The sequence below is a fragment of the Acinonyx jubatus genome, chromosome C2 (assembly GCF_027475565.1).
Source record: "Acinonyx jubatus isolate Ajub_Pintada_27869175 chromosome C2, VMU_Ajub_asm_v1.0, whole genome shotgun sequence".
In the NCBI taxonomy this organism is placed as follows: Eukaryota; Metazoa; Chordata; class Mammalia; order Carnivora; family Felidae; genus Acinonyx; species Acinonyx jubatus.
In genome coordinates, this window is record NC_069384.1 from 77000228 (window position 1) to 77026634 (window position 26407).

A 26407-nucleotide genomic window follows, 5' to 3' on the forward strand; every position below is an offset into this window, starting at 1 on the left:
CTGGCAGACAAGGAGGGTGGTGGGTAGGGGGACATTCCAGACAGATTATAGCACCTGTCACACTGAATTACAGCTAGGTTTATCAGTTTGCCTGATAGACTGTGAGCTCTTTGAAGAAGGCTAACTCACCTATCTATTAATATGATTACCCTACAGCTTTAATAATAAAAAGGCTGATTTATCAAGGGCCTGCTCAGTGCCAGGCATTGGACCATGGGCTTCACGCACTGCATTCTCAACAACCTGCAAGCAAGATGATTTAGACCCGAAAGAGAGGGCTCTGGTAACTAGCTTCATCACCCTAATAAACTATGGAGTATGTGTGTTTTTCTTCAGAGTGCACGTTCTTGTGCTCAAGAAATGCACCTTGAAACTAAAGGTGCGGGGGCCCCTGGATGGCTCAGTTGGTCAAGCATCTGACTTCGGCTCAGGTCATGATCTCGCATTCGTGAGTTTGAGCCCCACATCTGTGCAGCCCCAGCACAGCTGTGCTGACAGCTCAGAGCCTGGAGCCTGTTTTGGATTCTGTGTCTCCCCCTCTCTGCCACTCCCCAACTTGTGCTCTGTCAATCTCTCTCTCTCTCAAAAAAACCAACAAACATAAAAAAAAAAATAAACAACTAAAGGTGTGGGTCAGTGCATTGGAACAATGGTGACCTATTGATACGGGGCCTTCAACATAGCTTCAACAAAAGTACTTGGGGACGTGAGTCCACATGCATACGATATAAAATGTAAGAAGCATAAGATGGGCGATACTATGACAGCAGTGGTAACTGTGTACTTGGTCATCCCAGGCTGGCTGAGTAATTACTCTGAAGCTTCTGAGAAGATAACATTGTAAATACTGCAAGAAAATAAATTAACACTGCATTCTTCACGTAATTACTGAGCTCTCCACATAGCTGGTGTTTCTTAAAACTTACTGATAAAAAAAAAGTCCTCTATCTTTTTATTTGGGGGTATTTCACTCAGATCCTTACTTCTAGATAGTTCCTTCATAGTATATTTTATTAATATTTCCCCTCAAAATAAAAACTGTGTCTTGATATACCAAGAAAAGTGAGCAATAGTAAAAGGAAACATTGTTAAAATAAAAAAAAATATGTGTAGTTTCATTTCCTAGAGAAACTCATTGTTAACATTTTGGTGTCCAAAAATATGATTTTTAAAGTATGTATGAACAAAAGAGAAACTAAGTGTCTGGATGTGAACTAATGCCTTTTCGAAGAAACTGATCAAATATAATCAAAATTGAAGTGACAGAAGTGAAGCATTTTCTCCCTTAGAAAGTTCTAAGACAGAGGGCAACCCCTGTCCTTCATGCATACAGTATTTATAGATGCCTCAGAAAGTATGAAAAAATTCAGTTTTATGGGTAAGAAAACTTTCATTACACAAACTTCCCCTTTGGAAACTCAAAATATTCATTTCACTAAAAAGAACCGCTACACTCTAACTTTGGGCAGTTTCCTTCCTATTTTTCTTACCACTCCCTGTCCTTTTCTTGCTTTCTTTGCCCTTTTCTCTACGTAGCTCATTTCCTTGACAGAACAAAAATATGAACCAGAAGGGGGAAGACACAGGAAAATATGAGAGGCTGCAGGAGTCATGGGGAAGAGCCGTCTTTCTTGTGAATTCAGAATATTTAATAAATTACAGCACGTACCCCCAACCCTCTGCCCAAAAGGTATCAAGAAGCAGATCACTGTCCCAAAATGTCATTACTTTTTAAAGCACAAAGATTTAAGAAGGTATGTAAGTAATGTGTATTAAAACAAAACAAAACCAAACAAAACAAAATAGCAAGTAGGCTTCTTGGCTTCTCACTCTCACTCCCACAGGGTATTTCTATTTATACATACATACATACACATACAATACACACATATAATACATATACATACATATACATACATGTATGTATATGGGTGTGTCTATATATATATGTGTGTGTGTGTATATATATATATGTATATATATATGTGTGTGTATATATATATATATATGATAAAGACAAAGCATGGAGACAGGTAAAGACAATTAAAAATCCTGTCGTTCAATCGATATTTATAGCATTTAACCTTATCCCCCAACTGGCTCCTCTCCCTGCTTCTGTTATTTTCTTTTTCATAGAGTTTTGAGCAATACCTCTGAGTACTTGGGAGCAAATATTCAGCCATTTTTCTTACTCTGTTTTGCACAAAATCTCTATCATAACCATTAAAAAGTTTGGAAAGCATAATTTCTTTGTGCCTACTGCTAGCTTAATAGGTAGATTCATGAGCTATTCCTGACGTTCCTAATATTTTTATATCCACTTCATATTGGCAACTATTTTTATACCACTCAGCTCAATGTTGGCATTGCCTACACACCACAAGGGTATATATTCTAACCACCAGGCTATTAATGCATATACTTGTTACATGAAGAAATGATATTTTAAGGAGAATCCGCTAAAACTTTATAAATCTTGTAAAAATTCGACATGTTTGAACAGGCACTGAAACACAAACAAGCCTTGGCCCTGTCTCATGCCGAATGGGTTGGTTACAGATGTTCTCCTGCAAGCTATATCTTGCCTATTACAAGAACATTCATTTCCCAAACACATCATTTCACCTACGTTGCCCAAAGCAAAACAAAACGCACACAAAAATCAGAGGAATTTTGAAATACAACTATGAACTCCTAAACTCTTTGACTAATTTATGTCCTCACAGAGAAGACCAAACATCTGATTTCCAGAATGCCACCGTATGATGACTGCTTGCTGTCCCACATGCAAGCTAATGACAAGAGGGGAGTCTAGCTTGGCATGTGAATTTTTCTGACCTACAAAACTGATGCCCGGGCCAGCAGTGACTCATAAAGCTGGAGACATTAGCTCATGGCAATGATTCAGTCGTGAGAATTCTGACGAGGGCCTCTCCCCTCACTGGTGCTTCAAGGGGGAAATCAGTCCCTGGAAGGTATGGCTTAGGACCTAGGCACAAATGTTAATGTATCTGTGATCAAGCGCCGTGAAGAGGGGCAACACTTTCTGTGTGACAACAGCCGCCCTAGTGAGAAAATAACTCCATAAGCTCGCACCTGCGGCACACTCCAGTTAGAAGAGCCTTACAAAGAGGTCCTTATCCCCCACAGCCAGCCATTTCAATCAGCCCAGGAGAAGAGTGTGAATTCTATTCTAGAGACTACTTGGCTTTCTCCTCATGGAGAGAGGGAAGGCAGAGGGGTCAAGTGTCTGGACGCTAGCAGGCTTTGGCTTTTATTACCAGGGGTGAGAGAGAACATGGTAGGAAGTTTTGAAATAGGCTGGATAATAATCATCTCATTCAAGCAGAGCCTTCAGCTTGGACATCAGTAATAGGATGTGAATGTTAATTTTGCAAGACAGGAAGCTGTAAGCCTTACCTGCTGCCTCTATCCCAAGGCAGCAGTGACAGTTTGCATGAGGATAGACTTCCCAGTTTACAGACCACAGCACTTCATTACCTCTCTCGACCCTCACAGCAACCCTGGACAGGAAGTGTCATTATCCTTGTTTAAAAGAGGAGAAAACTGAGGCACTAGGGAGGTTAAGTGATTTCCAAAGGCCCCAGCTAGAAAATGGCTGCCAACCCTTTACTAACATATTTCCCTTGGTAAGATAGCTGATCATTTCAGCTTCTGCTTTGGCTCTCCATTCCTCCTCCCTCCCTTCCTATGTAGTCCCTGGAGGCAGTGACGTCCACATCTGCTTCTTGTGCTCTCTCAACATCTGTCCTTCCCGTCTCAAGTGCACCGTATCAGTGAGTGAAAGGTAGGCCCCACCATCAAGGGTCTGCACGACTTCTGCTTCTCTTATTCCAGTCTCTCTTCAATCTGCCTCCCAACACTGCTGTGTTAACGGGCTTTATATGTAGATCAGAGCATGATAATTCCTATGCTCAAAAAAGTATTCAGTGTCAGCACACTGCCCACGGTATGGAGTCCAAAAGCCTTGATCGTCATAGGCTGGCCTCATTCTACCTTTCGAGGCTTAACTTTTGCAGTTTCCCATACATGACACAGGCAGAAGAGTAGAACTGATGTCCTAGAAAGGGCACAGTAGTCTTGCCCCTGTGTTTCTATTCCACTGCCTGTCTGTAAAGTCCACTCTCTTCCCCCACCTAACCAAGAGGCTGGCACAGAAGAGGGCATCCATTGCTGTCTTTCTCTTTCTTTCCAGCCACAAAACACTTCTCTGGATGCATAGAATTTTTAATTCAAAGGAACTTCAGAGGCTACTTGATTGGTTCTCTCATCTGAAACTTGAGTCAAGGGTCTCCTCTGTTTTCACACACTGTGGTAGCTGAGCTCACCACCACTGGAGGCAGTGCATTCCAACCCTATGGAACCAAGACCATTCTTCACTTTGAGCTGGAATCTGTTGCCCTGTGACTTCCTCTCTTTTGTGGAACTTGGGCCCTCTGTGGCCATCTAAACAAGCATAGAATGTGGCTAGTTCCAGGAAAGCTGGCAATAAAAAGGACCTCTGTGCAACCGATTGACAATATCCCCCTTTCATAGCATGGGTCTCAGTTCTTTTTGGGTTGAGGCTGTACAAATAATTACTCCTCAGTGCTATCTTCCAGAGGACATTAATTTATCTCAAAATAGTTCTCATTGAATAATTGTTCAAGGGACTTGCACATCAGAAATAGACATGTCAGGGGCGCCTGGGTGGCTCAGTCGGTTGAGCGTCCGACTTCGGCTCAGGTCATGATCTCGCGGTTCGTGGGTTCAAGCCCCGCGTCGGGCTCTGTGCTGACAGCTCAGAGCCTGGAGCCTGTTTCAGATTCTGTGTCTCCCTCTCTCTCTGACCCTCCCCCGTTCATGCTCTGTCTCTCTCTGTCTCAAAAATAAATAAATGTTAAAAAATTAAAAAAAAAAAAAAAAAGAAATAGACATGTCAGTGTGTCTGGGTGTAATTCAAAACCATAAGATAAATGTTATTCATCTTCCGGGAGCTTCGATTTTAAAGACTTTTTTTTTTTTTAAGATAAGGAGAAGGAATATGTATATTTAAAGGTATGTTTATATTAAGATTTTAATAATGAAATATTCACAGAAACAAAACAAAACAAAAACCCAGAAAGTATATGTCTTCTAAGAATCAGGACCAACTTAGATTATACCCTCAGGATGCCCAAGGTAGAGATTCATTTTTCTCTGCTCCTAATTGTGATAAAAGTTTTAAAGTACTGTTTCAATATCACTTCCACCATAAGGTATAAAGCTACGCACCAGGAGATAGAGGTACCCTTAGAGAGGACTCCCTATTACAGTTCCCAAAGAATCCATGAGTGTGGCGAGCAGCTTAGTCTATATTCTAATCCTAATTATCCAATTACGACCCATGCAATTAAAAATCACCAGTGACTAGTCACAGTGTTAGGTACTTTGCATTCAGTATATTTAATCCTATTAATAAAATGCTACCTAAAGATCTATTATTCCCATTATAAGGATGAAGAAACTGCCTTAGGCATAGTGTCTTGCCCAAGGCCACACAGATGGAGGGAGGCAGAATTCAACTGCAGGTCTATCTACTTAGAGAGGCTGAATACTTTCCACTCAAGCAAGCGCCCTGCCTCCTTCGGTACCAGTTTGTCCTCACTTTAGCAAAGGAGCCACAGTCCTTGTTTTCAGGAAGAGGCAAAGGTGTGCTGGATATCTACCAGGATGGTCATAGTACTTGTCACCGACTGATAACTGAAAATGATACTCTGTAAGCATCTTCCGTATATTATAGGATTATATGTGCCATATCATATCTCATTGTAAGGTAGCAGTTGGTAGCACATTTTCATCTTAAATTGGGAATTTACAGAAAAGAGATATCCCCCCTATTCTGTTTAAATGTTTGGAAGTATTACATTTTCTGTTTCTGAAGTCTAAAATTCTGATGTCAACCAAATTCAGAAAGCAATAAATTAGGAGCTAATCTATGCCCCACAACCATATGTCCAAGTGACAACTTCAAAACAAATTTTCAAACCATTTTAAAAAATAAAACCTGTTAATTTGGGAATGTTGGTAAGCAAGTTTTAGAAGGCTGTAACCTCTCACACTGCTCATATAACACATGGGCAGTACCCAGGCAAAATATATCCATTCTAATCCATTCCACTTCTAATTTATTTTGTCTTGAAACTTTATCCATGTGGTGAGCACAACTGACCCACTACTGAGATGGGTGACAAAAGATACCTAAGCAGCTCTGACCGTGTCTTTGTGTATGTGGATACACACTAGGACCCTCAAAAGCAGACACTATGAAAGTCAAGTTCAAATCTAAGCTTTGTGAAGTTAAGTTGTATTCTGAGACAGCGGGAAGGAAAGCTTAATTTCAAAAGTAATTATAATAAAAGAATATTTCTAACATGTAGAAAGAACGTATAAAATTGGCAGTAACTAAAAAGTTAAGCCTCACAGCTACCGAAGTCAAACCATCACTACTACACACAGAAAAGGGGATTTAAAATCGTATTGCTCGGCGGTGCCTGGGTGGCTCAGTCGGTTAAGCGTCCGACCCCGGCTCAGGTCATGACCTCGGCTCAGGTCATGATCTCGCGGCTCATGAGTTCGAGACCCGCGTCGGGCTCTGGGCGGACAGCTCCGAGCCTGGAGCCTGCTTTGGATTCTGTGTCTCCCTCTCTCTGCCCCTCCCCTTCTCATGCTCTGTCTCTCTCTGTCTCAAAAATAAATTAAACATAAAAAAAAAATTAAAATCATATTGCTTGTCTTTACTTCACTAAAATACCAGCAGGTTATTATGGATTCCTTCCAGGAAATTTCAAAGCATTTAGGGAAGTATGTGGAATGACATATTTACCATGTTCATTGATGAAGACCACCTAACCATTTGATATAAAATGCATATTTCTCAAAGAGGAACAAGAGTTGCTAGGTAAGAGAAAATAAGAAGTCCCCTTTCCTCTCCTTTCCTCAAAGAGTTCAACTTTCCTAACAAGAACACAGAAGGAAATAAGGGGTAAGTTACTATACTTTGAAGCAACATCCAGGAGATTACATAGAATGCATTTGTCAAGGAAGCCAAGATTTTAGACTGAATTTCAACGTTCAATTTCAATTGATTTGGCTTTCTCCTCATTTTGGAAATCCATATTATGAAAATATACCATAAAAGCATCTTAGAAAATATTCAACAAAAAACTTTAAGTGTGCACAGTATACTTTTACAGAAGAACCCACTTGGCATTTTCTAACAAACTATTCTCCCTTCCCCTCTCTCCTCTTCTTCCTTTTGATTAGCCTTTCCCCTCCCTGCTTCTAATCCCAAAGTATCCAAGTACATGTGGGTAGACGCTGAAAGGAGGTGGTATAAACATAAAAATGTAACAAAAAGTTTCTCAGCATAATTTTTACACATATGTCTATACCACCGTGTGAAGAGAAGCACGATTGAAGAGAAGCACGCTAACAGTAAACCATGGGGCACTAGGCAAGAAATCGATTCAAAACTATGAATACGTTACAGAAACTTCTGCAAATAGCTACCTATTGAATGCTTCTTGAGTAGGAAACTAGACTGGAAGAAGTCTACATCTCCTTCTGGTTCTGCTAAGTGAGACATCTTCTTTTCCCTAGACCTCGAGTGCCCCATCACTTGCCATTGTAGCTTTTACAGCAAAAAAGGGCACAGATGAGTTACTGCTTGTTAAATTATGTGATGACTGTCAGATGTAAAATATAAATACCTGTAAAATATGCCTTTCTGGGGGGGCCTGGGTGACTTAATCAATTATGTGTCCAACTCTTGATTTTGGCTCAGGTTATGATCTCATGGTTGTGAGATCAAACACCGCACTGAGCATGGAGCCTACTTGGGATTCTCTCTCTTGTACTCTCTCTGCCCCTCCCCCATGCTCCCTCTCTCTCCCTCTCTCTCTCAAAATAAATAAATAGACATTTAAAAATATGCCTTTGTTACACCTCTATACAAAAGTATAAGCTGTAGTCCTTGAAGATAAACATGAAATATGATCCCAAACCAGTGAATATAATGCAAGAACAATATAAGCCTAAAGAAGGAGTTATCTATGGTAAACCTTAGAGGGTGATGATATATTTTTCAAAGACTGACTAAAATTTGTCAAGTTGCCTTTTTTTTTTTAATGTTTATTTATTTTTGAGAGAGAAAGAAGAGTGCAAGCTGCAGAGGGGAAGAGAGAGAGACACACACAGAATCTGAAGCAGGCTCCAGGCTCTGAGCTGTCAGCACAGAGCCCAACGCAGGATTAAACTCACGGACTATGAGATCATGACCTGAGCTGAAGTGGGACACTTAACCGACTGAGCCACCCAGGCACCCCTGTCAAGTGCCTTTCTAAACTCAAAGGGAATAAAGTTAAACAAAATAATTTTAAAAGAGTGTGCATTGATTTATACTTGTATAATTACAGTACATTCTAGGCATGAGAATAAGCAAAGGAGAAAGAGGTTATTTATCTATAACCTCTTAATTAAGAAGAACTTCTTAATTATCACATTAGGATACATTTTCTATACATCTATTCTGTGGAAATATTTAAAAAAAAGTTATTCCAAATTTCTATTATGAAAACACTTTCTAAGGTACCTGTTGATCAATCTGTTTTATCTAATTATCAAACACCGTTTCCCAGAGGTCTAACCTACAAATTATATGGTTTATTATGGAAAGGTTAAAAGAGTGAGTGTAGGTGATAAATTTGAACCAACAGCATTTATTTATGTATTTATTTGTTTGTTTGTTTGTTTTTAATTTTAGAGAGAGAGAGATCACAACCCGGGTAGAGGAACAGAGGGAGAGAATTTTTTTTTTTTTTAAGAGAGGGGGAGAGGGACAAAGGGAGAGAGAGAAACAGAGAGAGAGAGAGAGAATGTTAAGCAGGCTCCATGCTCAACGTGGAGCGCACCATGGGGCTCGATCCCACGACCCTGGAATCATGACCTGAGCCAAAACCAAGGGTCACACCCTCAACTGACTGAGCCACCCAGATGCCCCAAAGAGATAGTATGTAAAGGTAAGTACCAAATCCTGGATCTAACGTACAACTTGTGTCCTCAAAGACTCCATGACCAAACATTCAGGCAAAGGAACAGAACTCTGTCCATTAGCACTCAGAACCTTTCTCATAAATACTTACTTTTAGGGACATTTTATCTTCTCAAGACAGCTCTGCTTTAGAGATTGTGGTGACAGTCATGATAGTAAACACAGACACAAAGTAGACTTTCAAATTCAATAAGATCCAGTTTTTTCTTTTTTTTTCTTTACAAGAAAAATCTTCAATACCTTTAAAAATTCATTCAAACCCTGAAACTAAAGAATGGTCTACACCACAGAATTCTTTTTTGAATAGAATCTTGGCAACGGGAAGATGTTTTTTAAGTATCCATTCTAATTTTCCTAGGGAAAATTTTGAGAAACACAGGTGTCTCAGATTCCTATACATCAAATCCAATAAAATTCTGGCATCAAAAAGTTAGTTAAAATGGTTATTATAATAGCATACCAGTTTTAGATAAATCAATTCATAAAATAACTTAAAATTTTATAAGTAAACTTAATATACAAGTCATTCAAGATATTTAAGCAAATTTTATAGGATTATGAGAAGTATTTTGCTCTTTTAAACTATTACAGTGGCTCGTGGTAGTCAGAATTTTGCTTTTATGACATACAGTTAATCATATCTATGACTTACTTGATGACAAGTCCTTGGTCAGACATACAATCTATAGTAACAATATTGTTCTTATGGGAAAATGAGATTTGCTTTCCCAAGAAAACAAAATAATAAGGGAAAAAAAGTCTTAACACAGGGAAGAAGGAAAAGTAAGGAAGCAAGGGAGAGAGAAGGAAGAAATATCTTTCAAGTCCAAATTATAATTATTGTAAGTTAATTCCTTTGTTACTCAACTAGAGTAACATATTTGTATTTATATAAACATTAATATTTATTTTTGTATTTTTGAGAAAAAGAGAGTATTTTTTCTTTTGCTGACCACATAAAATAAATCATAATTTAAAAGCTTTTTACTGGTTCTGCTGAAATGTTACCAATACAACACTGAGAAAAAAAGTAACTGATTAACAGTTGCAGGATCGAATTAAATGTTTTAGGAAGAAATTATTTTATATTATAAAAAACTACATATATACATGCATGTATTATTTAAAGAGTATATTTTCATCCCACTTTTATTTCTAGGGATTGATATATCTATACTGTTTCATCCATCCTTGCTTATGAATGGAAAACTGATGAAACTGTAAGCATTTAAGCAGGTACATCAAAACACAAAAATCCAGGATAAGATAACATATCATGTTTTGAGAACTTGATCTCTCAGGTTCCAAAGAGTTTCATGAACTTTAATGAGACCTCACAACAATACTGCCAAGTAAATACCATAAGACCCATTGAACAGATGGGCAGGGACAAAACAAGGTCCCCGGATCACAATGCTTGTTAGTACCCAAAAGTCTCCCTCTGAGTCCTGTGTTCTACCTCATGGGTCACACTCTTCTTCTCAGATTCAAATGAGAACCCTTAAGCTAAGTAATCATTGTTCTTCCTATCTAACATAACTTGGAAACCATTCAAATAAAACGAAATGTACTTTGAAATGGAGTACTCGTCTTTGTTCTATTTTTCTCCAAGACTCAGCAGATGATATTGTTTAAACAGCATAAAAAGTAGAAATAAAAACTGAATGATTAGCCCATGAAGGAACCACTGTTTGACTGATGAACTTCAAAATTCACTATTCCTCATATCACAATTAGAAATTACATTCCAAGTCTTCAGACCTTGGTAATACATTAACAAGGTAGCATATTATACTGGCTTTTAATTTTTTGTTTTCACTAAGAAATCATGAGTTTTCATCATAGATTCAATGTGGAATGAGAATGTTCATTCTATTTGTAAAGTGAGAATCTCTCCCTGATTTACCTCACAATAAATGAGATCTAGCATCTCTGGCTACTATCAGATTTTCTTTTAAATTTCACCTGAGGGGAGCCTGATGATGGGGCCATCATCATTATTAAAAACCACAGAAGAGACTGCTGCTAAGATCATTACCTTTAGACCTCCGTGTGTTTAATTACAGGACCCCTTGTTTTAAAAGCCATTCCATGTCTACAGAATGTCTGCAGGGCTTCAAAGAGTCTAAGATTTTTCCCTTACAATAAACTCTCCTTTAATCTTAAAAAATTGGAAATGGGTGGGCATAAAGCTATGTTATCTCAAGTCACCTTCCAGTTCTGGTGACCTGAGTAGATGTAGTAATTGCTGTTGATAGAAAACTACAAGGATTTCTTTTACACACAGTTGCTTTTACTCATGACATGAGAGCTGATTGCTAAACCCCTTTCCTGAGAAAAATACACGCTTGGTCACACTACAGAAATGGCTGATATTGGGGATACAAGTGGGAGAAGATGCAGAACTCATATATGAGAAGGCACCAAGTGCAACATTCCCTCAGTAAATGCACACACCACTCTGGCTGATTTTAAGGGATCTTTGTCAAGTTTAACGATATACTGCATTTCTTCTGAGTCATTAAAAATTTTGTATGACATTATTCTCGGTTTATACCTCATGATTTTTGTTCTGGCACACTCTCTATGTGCCAGTTAAAAATAAGCTATCAGTTAGTGAGTTGAGAAAATTGATGTGGAACTCTTTAAATCTCACTGCCGTTTTAGGATTACAATTTTGGCCAATTTTGGAGAGTTAAGTTATAGAGTTCCATGAATTCTCTAATGATAAAAACAAAAACCAAACAATAACGTTTTCCTTAGATGAGAAACCAAAAATACATACTATTATTTTTTTTATAAACTAAAATTTTAATTTTATTTTATGAGAAGGTGAAAGTCATTTATTGCATGAAAGACACTGAGAAAATTCTGCCATGACAACGTGTGGCTTAGTTTATTGTACAAAAGGATTAATCTATACAGGTTTTTAAAGGGATAGAGAATTATTTACTTCTGAGTGAAACATGTTTACTAGTAATCTTTCCCTTACTTGCTTGCTTTAATTTCCAGTTATATTATTTAAACTCCACATCATCTTCCCTGGTCACTGTTTAATATATTGCAAGGATAACATTCAGCACATCTATTGTTTTCTTTGGTCTATAGTGGTTTACAAATTTTTTAAAAAATAAAATCATTACTGTCATTTAAAGATCTGGAGATATTACATGCAAACCCAGGTTTCCAGCTGTTCTTGAAAAACTATTCTTTCAACACCAGATGGGCTTTCCCGCATGACAACAGGCTGGGGTTGCAAAGCACTTACCACTGTATGTGCTGCCATCCCTGTTCTCATCATCTGATTCCGGCTGATATTTTGGTATACCATCTCTAAGGTAGCCCAGTTCTAGTCCAAATGATATGTTAAACAAAAGGGCCTGATGATCGGATTCCCATTCTTTTTTATTTTATCTTATTTTTTTAAGTTTATTTATTTATTTTGAGAGAGAAAGAGGCAGAGAAGACAGAGGGACGGAGGGAGAATCCCAAGCAGGCTCCACGCTGTCAGCGCAGAGCAGGCCCTGGGGCTGAAACCCGCAAACTGCGAGATCATGACCTGAGCAGAAATCAAGAATCAGACGTTCAACCGACTGAGTCACCCAGGCACCCCTCGAGTCCCAAAAACCACAAGAGAAACTGACCACGACTAATGGTAACACAGTAAAGGAGGAAAAGAAGGAGGAGAAAGAGGAAGAAGGGAAGGACCAGAAGAAAAAAAGGAAACTGTCATAGAAAAAGAAATGCCAGCTTTATTTAAATTTGCTAGTTATTTCTTTTTAATTAGTGGTTAGTTCTCATATTAGATATAATAAGTCAATGCCAAAATTTTCATTTTTAAATAAAAACTATAGTGTGTTCAACAAATCTCTCAGAATAGTGTGGGAGGGGCATAAACATTAGATTAGGTGAAACTGGCTTATCACAAATACATTGATCTAGAGTCAGTCTAAACAAATTAGGGCAAGCATGCTGATTAAGTGACTCTGCTCTGCACTCAGGACAATACCCCTGCAGCATGTCTTGTAATGGAAACTCATTTTTAAATCCAATCTAGGGTTGAGTATGACACACAAACCATCACCAAGAATCTTCAAGTTCTTTATTTAGGAGAGTCTTCCTCAATACTTTGTAAACTAAGGAAGAGCTGCAGAGCAGGTGAATATGATCAATGTTATTATTTTCCTCATCATGAGAGAGGCACAAAAAGGCACTTTTTTTTCCTCATCATGAGAGAGAGGCACAAAAAGGAGATTTGCAGGACAGCTATGTCAAGAAGTGAAAATAACCTTGTTATGGGTAACAAATGTAACACTGGCGGGAGCCAGTCTACTGACTTCGATCCCTCAGCAATAAAGTCTAACACCCACTCAATTATGAGATCAGCTCAAGTCCCAATTAAATCTCAAACTTTGAAGACCAAAGTGTTTCCTTTGTGAAAAGAAGTTGATAAATCATATTCACCATGAAAAAGTGTGTCTGTACATCATGTCCTTTGATGGGCTATTCTTAAGAGTCCCAAGATTCCAGAGGGCCACGCAATGGGCTGGCTTGCATTAGATTTCTGCAGAGCTGGCAGCCTTATTCTGGAAGTCTTACATTACAGGTAACCTGATGACAGGGAGGGTGGGCCACAGGCATGCATCTCAGCTCGCCTGTGAAGCCAAGGGGAGAGAGCTTTGCAAGACTGATATGCTGGGATCAATGAAACTCTCCGGGGAACTGGCTGTTCCCCTTTCAAATGCCACCTCCCTAATCTCTCCACTTGCTCAAGTCAGATTCTTCAAAGCTCTGAACAGGACATGAGGCTGGCATGATTAGGAGAGGCAAAGGAAGAATGCTCTCTCTATAAATCATGCGTGGAGGGAGAAAGCATCAAATTTACAGACAGTTAACAATCAAGGTCAGAACTGAGGGATACTGCTTGGAAGTATAATTGCTTCCTTTAACCATGAAGAGAAAACAAAGTCTCATAATATTTATTAAGGGCCTACTGTATGCTGGACAGTGTGCTGGGCACCAGGTCAGGATGCCTGACCTCTAAGACCTTGAAATCTATGAAGGGAGAAAGTCACAAGAGCAAAAATGACTGTATGTCCAAAGGCCAGGTCATTACCTCAGACTAAGCACAACAGAAAACACTAACCTGAGGTTTTCACAGTGTTTGCATACAGATAATACTGTGTGCCATGGGTTATGAGAAAACAGCTCTCAAACTGAGGAAGGTGTGCGAGGCTTATAATCGAGACAGACTGACCTATATTCACAAAGAGGCCTGGTCACTGGAGTCCAGGGAAAGAAAACACTCTGCCCCCAGAAGTGGTGTTCTGATCAGACCTCTCGGTTCTCAGGTAGGTGCCACAGAAAGCTGATCTCTGCATCCCCACCAACTCCAAAAGCATTCCAGGTCAGTACATATGATTCTTTCTAATGGCCCCAGAGTAATTCGTTATATGGATTTGCCCCAATTTGTTGAAAGTCCCCCACTGGCGAGCGTGTAGGCTCCCAGTACTCTGCCATCGCAAATCAATATGTTGACTCTTTGATAAGTGAAATCCACTGTTGTGTTTTATTTACCACGGTGACTACAAAAGGCATCCCCATAAATGAAGTGGCAGATTAACAATGAAAAATAAATGCTGAAGTCAACAGGTTCTTAAAATATGGAGAGGGTCCTGCCTTGTGCAGGCAAGGAGGCTGCATTGGCTTGGGCAGGCATAGGAAAATAGCACAGCCACCCTGCAGAAGTCTGCGTCTGGGGCGGCCTGTAATCATTCTCTAGCATCTATTCATATATTTGGATAGTGGATAGTATCACAGTCCCTTGGGGCTAGAGTATGTATGCATGCCTGAAAGCACTAAGGAAAGCAAGAAAAGTAGAAACATTCTGCTCTGCATCCTTTCAAATTATTACTTGTTGTACGAGTGAACCTTCACAAAACTGTAATAAACTCATGAAACAAAGGGATCAAAATTCAGATTCATAAACATTTATATGCCTATGGCCAGTCAGGCGCTGATCAGTGCTCTAGACAGATCATGCAATTCTCATAATAAGGGATGTATTAACATGGCCACTTGCAGACATGAAAAAGCGAGTTTTAAAGAGATTGGATTCTTTGGGCAGGTCGCTTATGCTGCTAGGAAATTTCAGAATTGAAATCTGTACCTAAGTTTCCTGCCATTTCTAAAACACCATTCTGTCAACTGTCTTATAGCTAATGATTCCTAGCTGTAATACTGGAGTAGCACCTTAATATAATAAGTGGCAGGCCTCTCTTAGCAGTAGCAATTATATTGTAGAAATAAGCAAAGAGTCTGAAAGTAAATTCTGAATTCAGTACTGCTTGGGTCTGAATGTGTGTGTGTGTGTGTGTGTGTGTGTGTGTGTGTCCCTGAAACAGAGAATATGGAAAATGTTATCACACTTCATTTTATTTCATTGGAAGAAGTTTAAAATAAATACCATATTTTTATGGAACTGGACACACAACTGTATTTGTTATGTAAAAAATAGAGGGGTGCTTTGGTGGCTCAGTTGGTTAAGTGTCCGGCTTTGGCTCAGGTCACGATCTCCTAGTTCGTGAGTTTGAGCCCTCGGTCGGGCTCTGTGCTGACAGCTCAGAGCCTGGAGCCTGCTTTGGATTCTGTGTCTCCCTCTCTCTCCGCTCCTTCCCCATTCACATTCTGTCTCTGTTTCTCTCTCAAAAATAAATAAACATTAAAAAAATAAAAAATAGAGAAAGCAAAGGAAATATGCATATACACTTTAAATGTATTAATTGTGTTTTGGCAGTAATTATGCATAAAATCAGAACGTAAAGAGAAAACACAAAAGGACAATGACAAGTGATAAAATGGTACTAAATAGTGTTTATTACAGAATTACCAGAATACCATGTAGTAAGTGTGGCTCTTCCTAATGACAGCTGTTTCTGCTGCTTCCCGTTTGTGCACGGTTTTAAATTATAGTGTTTCATTTTGAAAAGTTGCTTTAAAATGCACATATGCCTAAGAAATAGGTGTTGTGTAATAGGACATTTAAAAAACCCTCCATCCACCTTTTGGGATGAACAACGGATGTTGTATGGAAACCAATTTGACAATAAATTTCATATTAAAAAATAATAAAATAAAATAAAATAAAATAAAATAAAATAAAATAAAATAAAAAACCCTCCATCACTTGGTCCTTACCACCATACTACACAGGGCCTGTGTGTCCCTGTATGTCTCCTTCTATCAATCAGGGGGAAAGACAGTCTAGACAGGATGGCAGACAGACTTGAACTGGGAGTGAGGGGTCCTGGGTTCCTTTCCCTCCTCGACAGGTGATAAGCCTTGGAACCTTGACTTCTCTAAGTTTCCTCATTTATAAAAGTGGGGCTAAAAGCCTCAGTTGTGAGGCTCAACCAAAATAAATGTCTGGGACAATACTTTTTAAAATGTGAGGTCTATGGGGGCACCTGGGTGGCTCAGACCTTTAAGCGTCCGACTCTTGGTTTTGGCTCAGATCAGGATCTTACGGCTCATGATAGCTCTGCCGTCATGCTGACAGTGCTTGGTCTGTTTGGGATTCTCTCTCTCTCTCTCTCTCTCTCTCACTCATTCTCTGTCCCTCCCCTGCACACTCATGCTCTCTCTCGCTCTCTCTCTCTCCCCCGCCCTCAAAATAAATAAATGATGTTTGAAAAACAAACAAACAAAAGTGAGGTCGATGTATAAGTGCGAGGATATATAATTTGGCCTAGAGACTCAGATGCTGCTATGTACAAGATACTGGTGTCTGTGGATAGATCTGAGGTCTTTTCAAGTGATTTCAACTGCTACTCAGATAAGGGTTCAAGTGTCCTAAATTTAGAAGAAATGCAACTGGGCCTAAAATGAAACTGATGATGAACAAGAAAGTACTACTTAGGAAAACTCTAGACACCACATGCTACACCAGTAGGGGAGAATGGACATCTAATTCAATCTATTCGATACAACCTGTAAAATTCTATATGGTTCTGTAAAATCTATAGGGCAGACTGTAGACAAATGAACCAAGATCCAAGAAAGGCAAAACAGCTTAACCCAGGCCACTCATTAAATGGCAGGCAAAACACCTAATAAGAGCCTAAGTCCTTCTAGAAGTGTCCTATGTTGATTATTAACACTAGCACACCAGAAGAAAAGAAAACAAATTTTACCAGACTCCTCTTTTTCCTCATCAGAGACACAGATCGAACGCAAGAAAGACCAAGTGACTTGCCTAAAGTCACAAAGATGATCATGTCTGGAATCCAGGTTTTCTGCCCCCCAAAGAGTGACCTTTCCCCTAACAGCAATGCCTACTCCTTTATTCAGGGTACAGACCTCACTGTTGTCCCACCTAAGGAAATTTTACCAGTATACTCCACAAGACATTTTATTTTCTTTTTAACCTGCCACTTAGGCATACATCCCCAACCTTATGTGTGTGTGTGTGCGTGTGTGTGCGTGTGTGTGCATGTGTGTGTGTGTGTGTGTGTGTGACAATTTACTTGTCCTAGAGAGGGGCTTTGATGGTTCGGAATTGTGTTGAATCTAAAAAAAGTAAACCTTAAGACTTCTGTATGGGAGGTGATACAGGAGGCAAAGGGTGGCTGATTTAATGTTCCACTTGCAACAAGATCTATCACCATGGTTTTTAAACCATTTTAGAAAGGAAGTGAGCAATCATTAAGTGGTCTCCATATGCCCATCAGCCCTTCAGATGTGCTTATTCCTAACACAGCAGAGCTTGGCCTGGGTATGCAAACAAAAAACTGTTAGCCTTGGAGATCAGGGATTATGAACACCCATTCGGCAACCCCTATTCTAAAGCACATTATGCTCCACTTATAAAATGGTTAGTCGGGCAGATCTTCAGCAAAGTATTACTTAGATTGATCAACCAATATTTATTAAGGCCTATGAACTCTAAGTTTACTCACCTTTAGTGTCCACCTCCAGGATTATTAATATAAAAGACACTCATGATTATAACACAGTTGGTGAGTAACACATGGAAAAAAGATCAAATTGTAGGCTCATAGTTAGAGTTTATGTTTGAAATATGAACCATGACAGAACCGCTTCTCCAATCATGAAAGAAAAGCACTAAAATAAAATTTTAGGCAAGTGTTGAACATCCTTATGTGGAACGGTAGAAAAAGAAAGAAAGAGGGGTGCCTGGGTGGCTCAGTCAGTTAAGCGTCCAACTTCAGCTCAGGTCACAATCTCAGCGTTCCTGAGTTTAAGCCCCGAGTCAGGCTCTGTGCTGACAGCTCAGAGCCTGGAGCCTGCTTCAGATTCTGTGTCTCCCTGTCTCTCTGCCCGTCCCCGACTCACACTCGGTCTCTCTCTCTCTCTCTCTCTCTCTCTCTCTCTCTCTCTTTCTCTCTCTCAAAAAATGAATAAACATTGAAAAAAATTTTAATTAGAAAAAACGAAAAAGAAAGAAAGAACACAATCTGGTGGGGCAGGTCAGAATCAGAAATAGGTCCTGTTACACAAAAGCCTCTGTCCGTTTAGGGATGTCATTTAACCTCCACATTCTTGGCTTTCCTTAGTAGTGAAATGGGAAGTATACAGCTCATCCTACTTAGCTCACAAAGAAGTGAAGACAAAATGAGGGAACACATGTGAAATTACATTGGGATGTAGTCTTATAAATGTAGATTGTTTTATGAACCATATACAGCTGGATTAAAGCAATAGCGAACTAGATGCTATAATACAGAAGTAAAACACTTTCCAAAGAAAGCTATTTGCCAAAGAGGAAAAAAAAAACCTGTTAAAACCATTCTAAAGCTATTTTTCAATAAGAGGATGATATTTCGAAGTGCTTTTAGAATCCATGCAAATATTAAGTTGTTTGAAAAACATGCATGCCACTTTGGTATTGGCCATTTTTTGATCAAGCAATTAAAACCAGCCTTGTGCATCTCCTCCCTTATATACAAATCTTATTTATAATACATTAACAATATGAACTTTTAAATAGAATAAACATTCTTGTACCTTTTTAATTTTTGAAAATATTTCCATATTTTCTTGGAAAAGTTACATATGTAAAGTTCTTTTTTTCAACATTTTTAATCATAATGTCCTTGGACTAATTCAGGACTCTGATGTACAGTTTTAGAAGCGTCTTTGGGGGAAAAATTATAAAGGTGATAAATCTATTTGTATCAATAAGTTACGATTTGTGTTCTAGAACCTACACGTATAAACAAATTTAGCCCTTCCTTAATAAATGAAATTTATATTTCTTATTACCCCATGCCTGTGATTTTATTTTTTAGCCACATATTAATATGGCATTTACTTCTTTAAAATAAGGAGACTGGTAACTATGCTACATTCTGGTAAATGCAAATACGCATCCTACGACTATGATATTTCTTGTTGGCATACTGCTTTATAGCTTTCCAAAAACTTTTACACCAAGGACCCCTGACAGCCGGGAGGGGGAGAACAGATTCGCTGAAATTACTACGTGCCAGCCAGAACACAGGACTTTGGTTCCCAGATCAGGGCTTTGCCCACTCAATGGTACTTTTTCGTTCTCTGGTTCAGTGGTAAATACTCAAAACCACAATGTCCTTGGAGGACAGGGAGAAACTGTGAAATGAATCTCTAAGCCTTGACAGAGTTGAAAAGTCCCTGGGGGGAAGGGGGTGGGCAATGAAGACCACCCTTGGAGGCAAGGGTCAGGTTTAAGGGCACACAGGTGCCCGGGGCTCTTACCGTCCAGGTGGCCGACTTGGCGGTGCTAGACTGCTGGAAAGACACGTCGAAGCTGTGCGGGCCCGGGTAGTCGGTGTTGGAAGGGATGGCGGGGGAAGGCGACAGGGCATCGAAGGTGGAGCTGGGCTGCGCATAGGGCGACGGTGCCGTGACGCTGTTCTGCGCATGGTCTGTGTTGTAGGGGCTGGTAGACGAGGAGCCGTTCTGAATCTGCTGGTCCATGCTGTTCAGGAGCCCCAGGTTCGTGTACTGTGGCTGCAGGACACCCAGAAACCCCAGAGTTAGCCATTTCAGCTGCCCATCATTGCTCCGAAAAGGCGTCATTTGGTGCATACGTTGTCCAGAAATCCACCTTGGGTCTATGAAACTTCATGTTTCAAGTAAAGGGACCAATTTGCGATACACGGAAACAGCAAGGGAAGTCTGAGGCCTGTGCGTGCCTTGTAAGGGTGCAGCCTTGGGAGACTGTGGTCTCCTGAAGAGCAACTAAACGTAGAATATATACAACGATACTGAGGTAGCATTGTATGGTGACAGACGGTGGCTGCATATGTGGTGGGCATAGCATAAGGTATAGACTTGACATCACCATATTGTACCCCTGAAACGAATGTAACATTATGTGGCAACTATATTTGAATTAAAGAAAATGTGGAATACGTGCTCATTAACAAACTGGGCAGAAATGTCCAGTGTTTAGTAGGTGTATAGAATATCTTTAAAATAAATGAATACCACATGCTACTTTCCCCCCCCCCTCCTGCCATGTTATTCAGAATGAGAATGATCACTGGATAGATATGTTATAAAAGGGATGTGAGCATCAAATTGTTTCAGATGGAACAAAAGCAGATGTTCTCCAAATTTCCTTGTAGTCTTATTATCTAAATTCTGTCCCAGGGTACCAAGAGTGCCCCCCAACCCCTGACCAAGGTCTCAGTTCATCAAGACTGGCGAAGCATCGGTAGCAAGGTAAGGGTGAGTCACCTATATGTTTTTAAAAGTAACATGCTAGTATACCATCCAAACACAGCCTAATTTTTCCTCTGTTCTTTCATTTTCTTTGCAGCAGTTTGTTCTTTGCCAGAGTAGAACATGTGTAAGAGAAATATCACTTAGTTATAATAAACATTCTATATTTGATGTAATTGAGGCGCACATTAGTTCGGGTAACTCCGCTGCCTAATGTTTTATGCCTTCTGTGCAAATGGTTACAGTAGGCATTCTGTGCATGGTGTATGGAAAGAATGAATTAACTTTTCATTAAATCTGCATGTACGGAAAGAATGGATTAACTTTTCATTTAATCTGCAAAAAAAAAAAAGTATTACTATCGGAGAGGGGGAGTGATTTGCTCAAGCATCAGCTAATAAGCAAAGAGTGGGAATTATGAAACCAAATCTTCTGACTCTGAGTCTAGGGCCCTGCCCAGCACCATCACACCTGTCAGCCTGAGGAGATAATTCAAGTCATTCCTAAACTTGAGTCAAACTGGACACATTTCCAGAAGGGGCAACCACTGTATGGGACAGGTTTGCTTGTATAGGTTAATCTCATTGTTTCTTCAAGGGAGTGAAGGGGAAACCAAGCAAAAGCAAGAAGAGAAAAAACAGTCTTGTGGGCACCCAGGAGACTGGCTCCTCCCTGGAAAAAGAACTCTGAGAGTCCTAGCCCCAGTAAAACGATGGAGAAGAACAAACTTACAAAAGCAATAGACGCTTGACAAAAATGTTAATGAAACTAAATTATTTAACCAAACTTTTGGTATTTCACATGGCGGGGGGAGAAGCGAAGAACTCTGCCATTCCCTTCAGTCCAGAGAGCATCTGTCTAAATGTTAAAGGCCGCATGCCCATTCCATTACATTTATACTTTCGCATTCCACTGCCGAATGCCACGTCCCCATTTGCTCTTCAAATAACTATTAATCTCTTGACACTTATCCCCATGCTGACAAGAGCAGCTGTTTGTCTTGCCTCCTCTCCCCTCTGACTTCGGCAGCTCCTATCCCCCCCTCCTTCTTTCCATCTTCAGCTCTCCCCTCTTGACAGGTGAGGCAGGACTGCAGGTGAGATGAGGAGGGGAGAAGAAAATAAAACCCCGAGGCCCCACAAAGCGTCCACCCCCCCACCCCCAGGCTGAATTCAAAGTCCCCAGGCATCCAAGCCTGCAGCAGCAGAGGAGGAATGGGATTGAAAAGATATTATTTGTGTTCAAGTTAAGGGTCAGCATGCAAAGCCCTCCTGAACGTCAGGGAGGAATCAGATAATGCTCCCAGAGGCACGTGCTTCCCTACAGCAGTACAATTAGGGAAGCGGCGGGCCCTGACATAAAGGACAAAGAAACTGGGCCGAGCACTTTCTCACAGGCAGTAAAATGCCTGTTGAGCCACCCTTCCCTCCTCCTTCCAGCTATGCAGAATTGGAACTTCAGCTAATTGTGGGCTTGGATGAGAACAAAGAAACATAGCCCTTTGAAAACTCTTTTTTTTTTTTTCAATATATGTAAAGAGAAAAGTTTTGGGACCAGCTTTAAAAGCCAGTGAGCAAACACTCAGCACTTCGCTAAGGACTTAAGAGAAAGGGAAAATGCATTCACCTCAGAGGCACCTAGGAGACCCCTGGGACTGCAGTGAGGCTGAACATAATGGGTGGTTCTAAAGAAACAGAAGCCTTATTCCCAGTCATTAACAGCACTGTGGGTGCTGATGGCTGGGCTTTTAAATGTCATCATTTTTAATTCCAATCAGTTTAGGTGAAAAATTTTACTTAATAACAACAGAGTGTGCCTCCACTGCCTAGGTTTCTTTATGCATCATAAAGCTGGAATTCTTAGGTTTAGACAAAGAGCTGCTCACTATCCAAGATAAAAATGGAAAAACACATTTCAATGCAAACCTTTCTTAAATGTTACTTTAAAGAAACATAACCAAGTAGTATACTCAATTGTCTTAAAAAAAAATCTAAAGTACAAAACCAGCACTACTAACTTTAAATTAATTAGCCGAAAATACAAACAAGAACAAACCCAAAGAATTCCATGAAAGGAAATCTACTTGGATACTTTGCTTAACTTTATTAAAAATCAATGTCATAAACCTGCCATGGGAAACAGTCCTTTGGAAGTTAATTTAAAAAGCATTTAGTTAACAACAACGAGAGAAGTTTCTTATTTGCCTCTTTGATTTGACAAGAGAGTGGACATGTGGACAGAGCAGCATTGGAGGCTGAGGGCAGATCAACATTGCCGAGAAGAACAAGCCCTCCAGAGGCCAGATCAGCAAAATAATTTGCATGACTTAGTGCAAAATGAAAATACAGGCCCTCTTGTTCATAAATTATTAAGTTTCAAAATGGTGGTGCACCTGGCTAGCTCAGTTGGTTAGGAGTCTGACTCTTGATTTCAGCTCAGTTCACAATCTCATGGTTCCTGAGTTCGAGCCCCACTGTCAGTCCCGAGACTGCTTGGTATTCTCTTTCTCTCTGCAACACCCCCCCCCCACCCCTGCCCCATTCCCTCTCTGTCTCTCTCTCTCAAAATAAAATTAAAAAAAATAAATAAACATTAAAAAAATGGTGATAGCAGAGCATTAAACAAAGCACAGCACCCTTTGCTACTACATACCTTGTATGCCCATGAAGCTAGCTCTGTACCAGGTTAATGAGAACAATATTTATACCTTATTTTCCACAAAGGGAAGCTTATGGGATGAATGGAGCAATGCCTGTGCCCCTTCTTTACTATAATTCCATGAATATAAGGGGTGGGGATCTTGTGTTATTCTTGGATGTTCATGTAATGCCTATTTACAGTGACCAGTAAAAGAGTGTGAAAAGTTAGAACATGGCACTTGCACATCAGTCAAAAAACTGCACTTAGAAGAACTGTATGGGGTCGTCTATGTCCCATGTGTTCTGATATAATAAGAACTATTAGCATATTTGAAATGAAATAGAAACTAGATTGTCCCTTTCTAAACCATGAGGCATCTTGATTTTGAAATAAACTTAATATATTCTGTAAACACTCGATGAATGAATGAATGCATGCATGCATGAATGAATGAATAAAAAATGTCATATATCTACCCTATCATGTCTGAAAGAGGAGACAGCCTTGTTTCCACAAAACCTGAAAGGCAAAATGAACACAACTTGTCTGAAGTCTACTGTAAGCCTGAAAACAACTGATTTCCTCTGAATTCAAACAGATGCATCATTTCCTATAAAATAACTTTGAAACAGAAGACTCACCACCTGGACCTTAGGTTTTTTACCAGCATCTGTAACTGGAATATATTCAGTTTCATCGCACACTAGTTGATCTGACCGCAGAAAGGATGAAACACACCTTGGTCACAGAGACTTATACTCCTGGTAATCACAGAACAAATTGGGGGTGTTCGGAAACATGGAGCTGTCATGATTAGTGTAGGGATACCCAGGGGCTGAATCTTAAACTGCTTGCTTTTACCATTAGGAAAGAGTAAGTTTAGATAAGTAGTATTACCAAATACAGATAAAAGTATTTTCTTGTTTTTCTCCTCTCTTATACCCTTCACATTCTCATAGCCATCTATAGGCTCTGATTTGTTTCTTCACTAAACCTCAGTTTGGATGGATTATTAGAATTAAAATACAGAAGATTAGATTTTTTTTTTCCTGAGTGGACACTGCTGTAAGAGTGCCCTATAAATGCAATCCCTATTTAGTTTCATCTATTTTTTTTCCCCCTGGGTTACACTGTTAAATGATCTTAAACTCTGAAAATAATATGAACCTAAATTTTCTTCTCATCTGCTCAGCAATACTGTGTCAGTATATATCACTGTAAATAAAACTCAATATTGAATACCTGGGTTTATACTTAAGGCTGACAATGTAATAAGTACTTTCCTATAAAAGCATTTAGCATCAAAAAAAAAAGGATCCCCATCAAGTCATTTGACCAGTGCAATGGAAAGAGGGACTTAGACATAATTTGTGTTTCTGAAAACTTTCTCCTCCAATTTATAAGAGACATGTTATAAGTTCTATTTACTAGACATTACCATCCGTAATAGCTAATTTATGGCAGCATGGCAACAAGAGCTAACAGTCTATGGCAAGAGGTTAATTCAAAAAAGAAGAAGAAAAGGAATGAAAGCCAAATCAGGAATAGGAGAGGTTGCTGTCAGGATATGTAATCGAAATTAATTTACTTCCATTGAGGAGTGCTTGGGTGGCTCAGTCAGTTAAGCCTCTGACTTCAGCTCGGGTCATGATCTCACGGCTCATGGGTTCAAGCCCCACATAGGGCTCTGTGCTGACAGCTCAGAGCCTGGAGCTTGCTTTGGATTTTGTCTCCTTTTCTCTCTGCCCCACCCCGGCTCGTTTTCTCTCTCTCTCTGTCTCTCAAAAATAAGTAAACATTAAACAAATTTTTAAATGTTTCCTTGTCACAGGAAACAATAAGTTGCCCAAATTTCATTTGGAAGAAATTATATTTATAATCTTTGACTGATTATTAGACAAGGCTAGGGAAGGGAATTGAATACTCTTTAGCACTTACCATTCCTGAATGGATCCTAGTAATGGAACAGAACTTGGAACCTAGACTTGGTGATGTGGGGTCTAAGTTCCAACACTGCCACTAATGTGCTGAAAACTCTGTGCAAGGTACATGAACCACCTGGACCTTAGTTTCCTACAAGGAGACTGAATCTCATGATCAAACATAAAAGGTGCCTCAATTCTAGCATTCTGATGGATGACCACACTCCTCCACAAAGCTATATTAAAATGCCATGAGATTACTTTCAAAACATGAGATAACCTGCTTTTTTATTTATCCAGATTTACCAAGCCAAGCCTAGAAATCAGCAGCATGCATACACTTTCCTCAGCTGATTAAACCTTTCACCTTGGGTTTCCTGAAGGAGCTCTTGTGAACATTCTAAAGCCCCTCCTGGGAAAAGAAAGCAGTTTTCCTTGTGACCCTGGCTTTACAAAGCATTCATTTGAATATGCTCTAGTAGACAGTTCTACACTTCATCCCCAAATATCAGCAGGATGGTGACTTTTCAACAAGCACTGCCGTAGGGAGAAATGCTTGTCATTTTTTAGTGTTCTATTGCCTGCCTCACCTGAAAGAATGGTGGTTTGTTTTATGCTAGAATTGAACACAACTGAGTTAAAATGCTCCATTCGCAGCCAAGAAGATATTTGTATAACAACGTCAAGTTGAAGTACCATCTTTCAACCTTAAGAATATATTCAGCATCTGATTTTTCTCAAGACCAGATTTTGTTCCTTGTAAAATATTTCGCTTCTTTTATCTTCCAAATGATCCCCCAAAGCACATGCTTCGAGGTAAAGTGTACTCATACCTTACAATAAACAGCCTGTAAGAATAAAGCACCTAAGCGCACAGGAACTTCTGGCAGCAGGCAGAGAGTTTACTAGAATGCTTTATGGTCTGACACAAAGTGCCGAGATTCCTTTGAGGCCCGAGATTCCGTAACTCAGGAAAGAGCTCCCTAAAAGCCAATGCCAGACAACCTCAGGTGAGATGAATAACTAC

General features: G+C 39.6%; 1 protein-coding gene across 12 annotated transcripts in view; it reads right to left on the reverse strand.

Annotated features, from left to right (window-relative positions):
• Positions 1-26407, reverse strand: part of TP63 (tumor protein p63) — a 228662-nt gene that overhangs the window by 63342 nt on the left and 138913 nt on the right. For all 12 annotated transcript variants that reach the window (XM_015064359.3, XM_053221061.1, XM_015064358.3 and 9 more), the window contains one exon: positions 19847-20101. In XM_015064359.3, coding sequence (XP_014919845.1) covers positions 19847-20101 — 255 coding nt within the window. The remainder of the gene's footprint in view (positions 1-19846; positions 20102-26407) is intronic.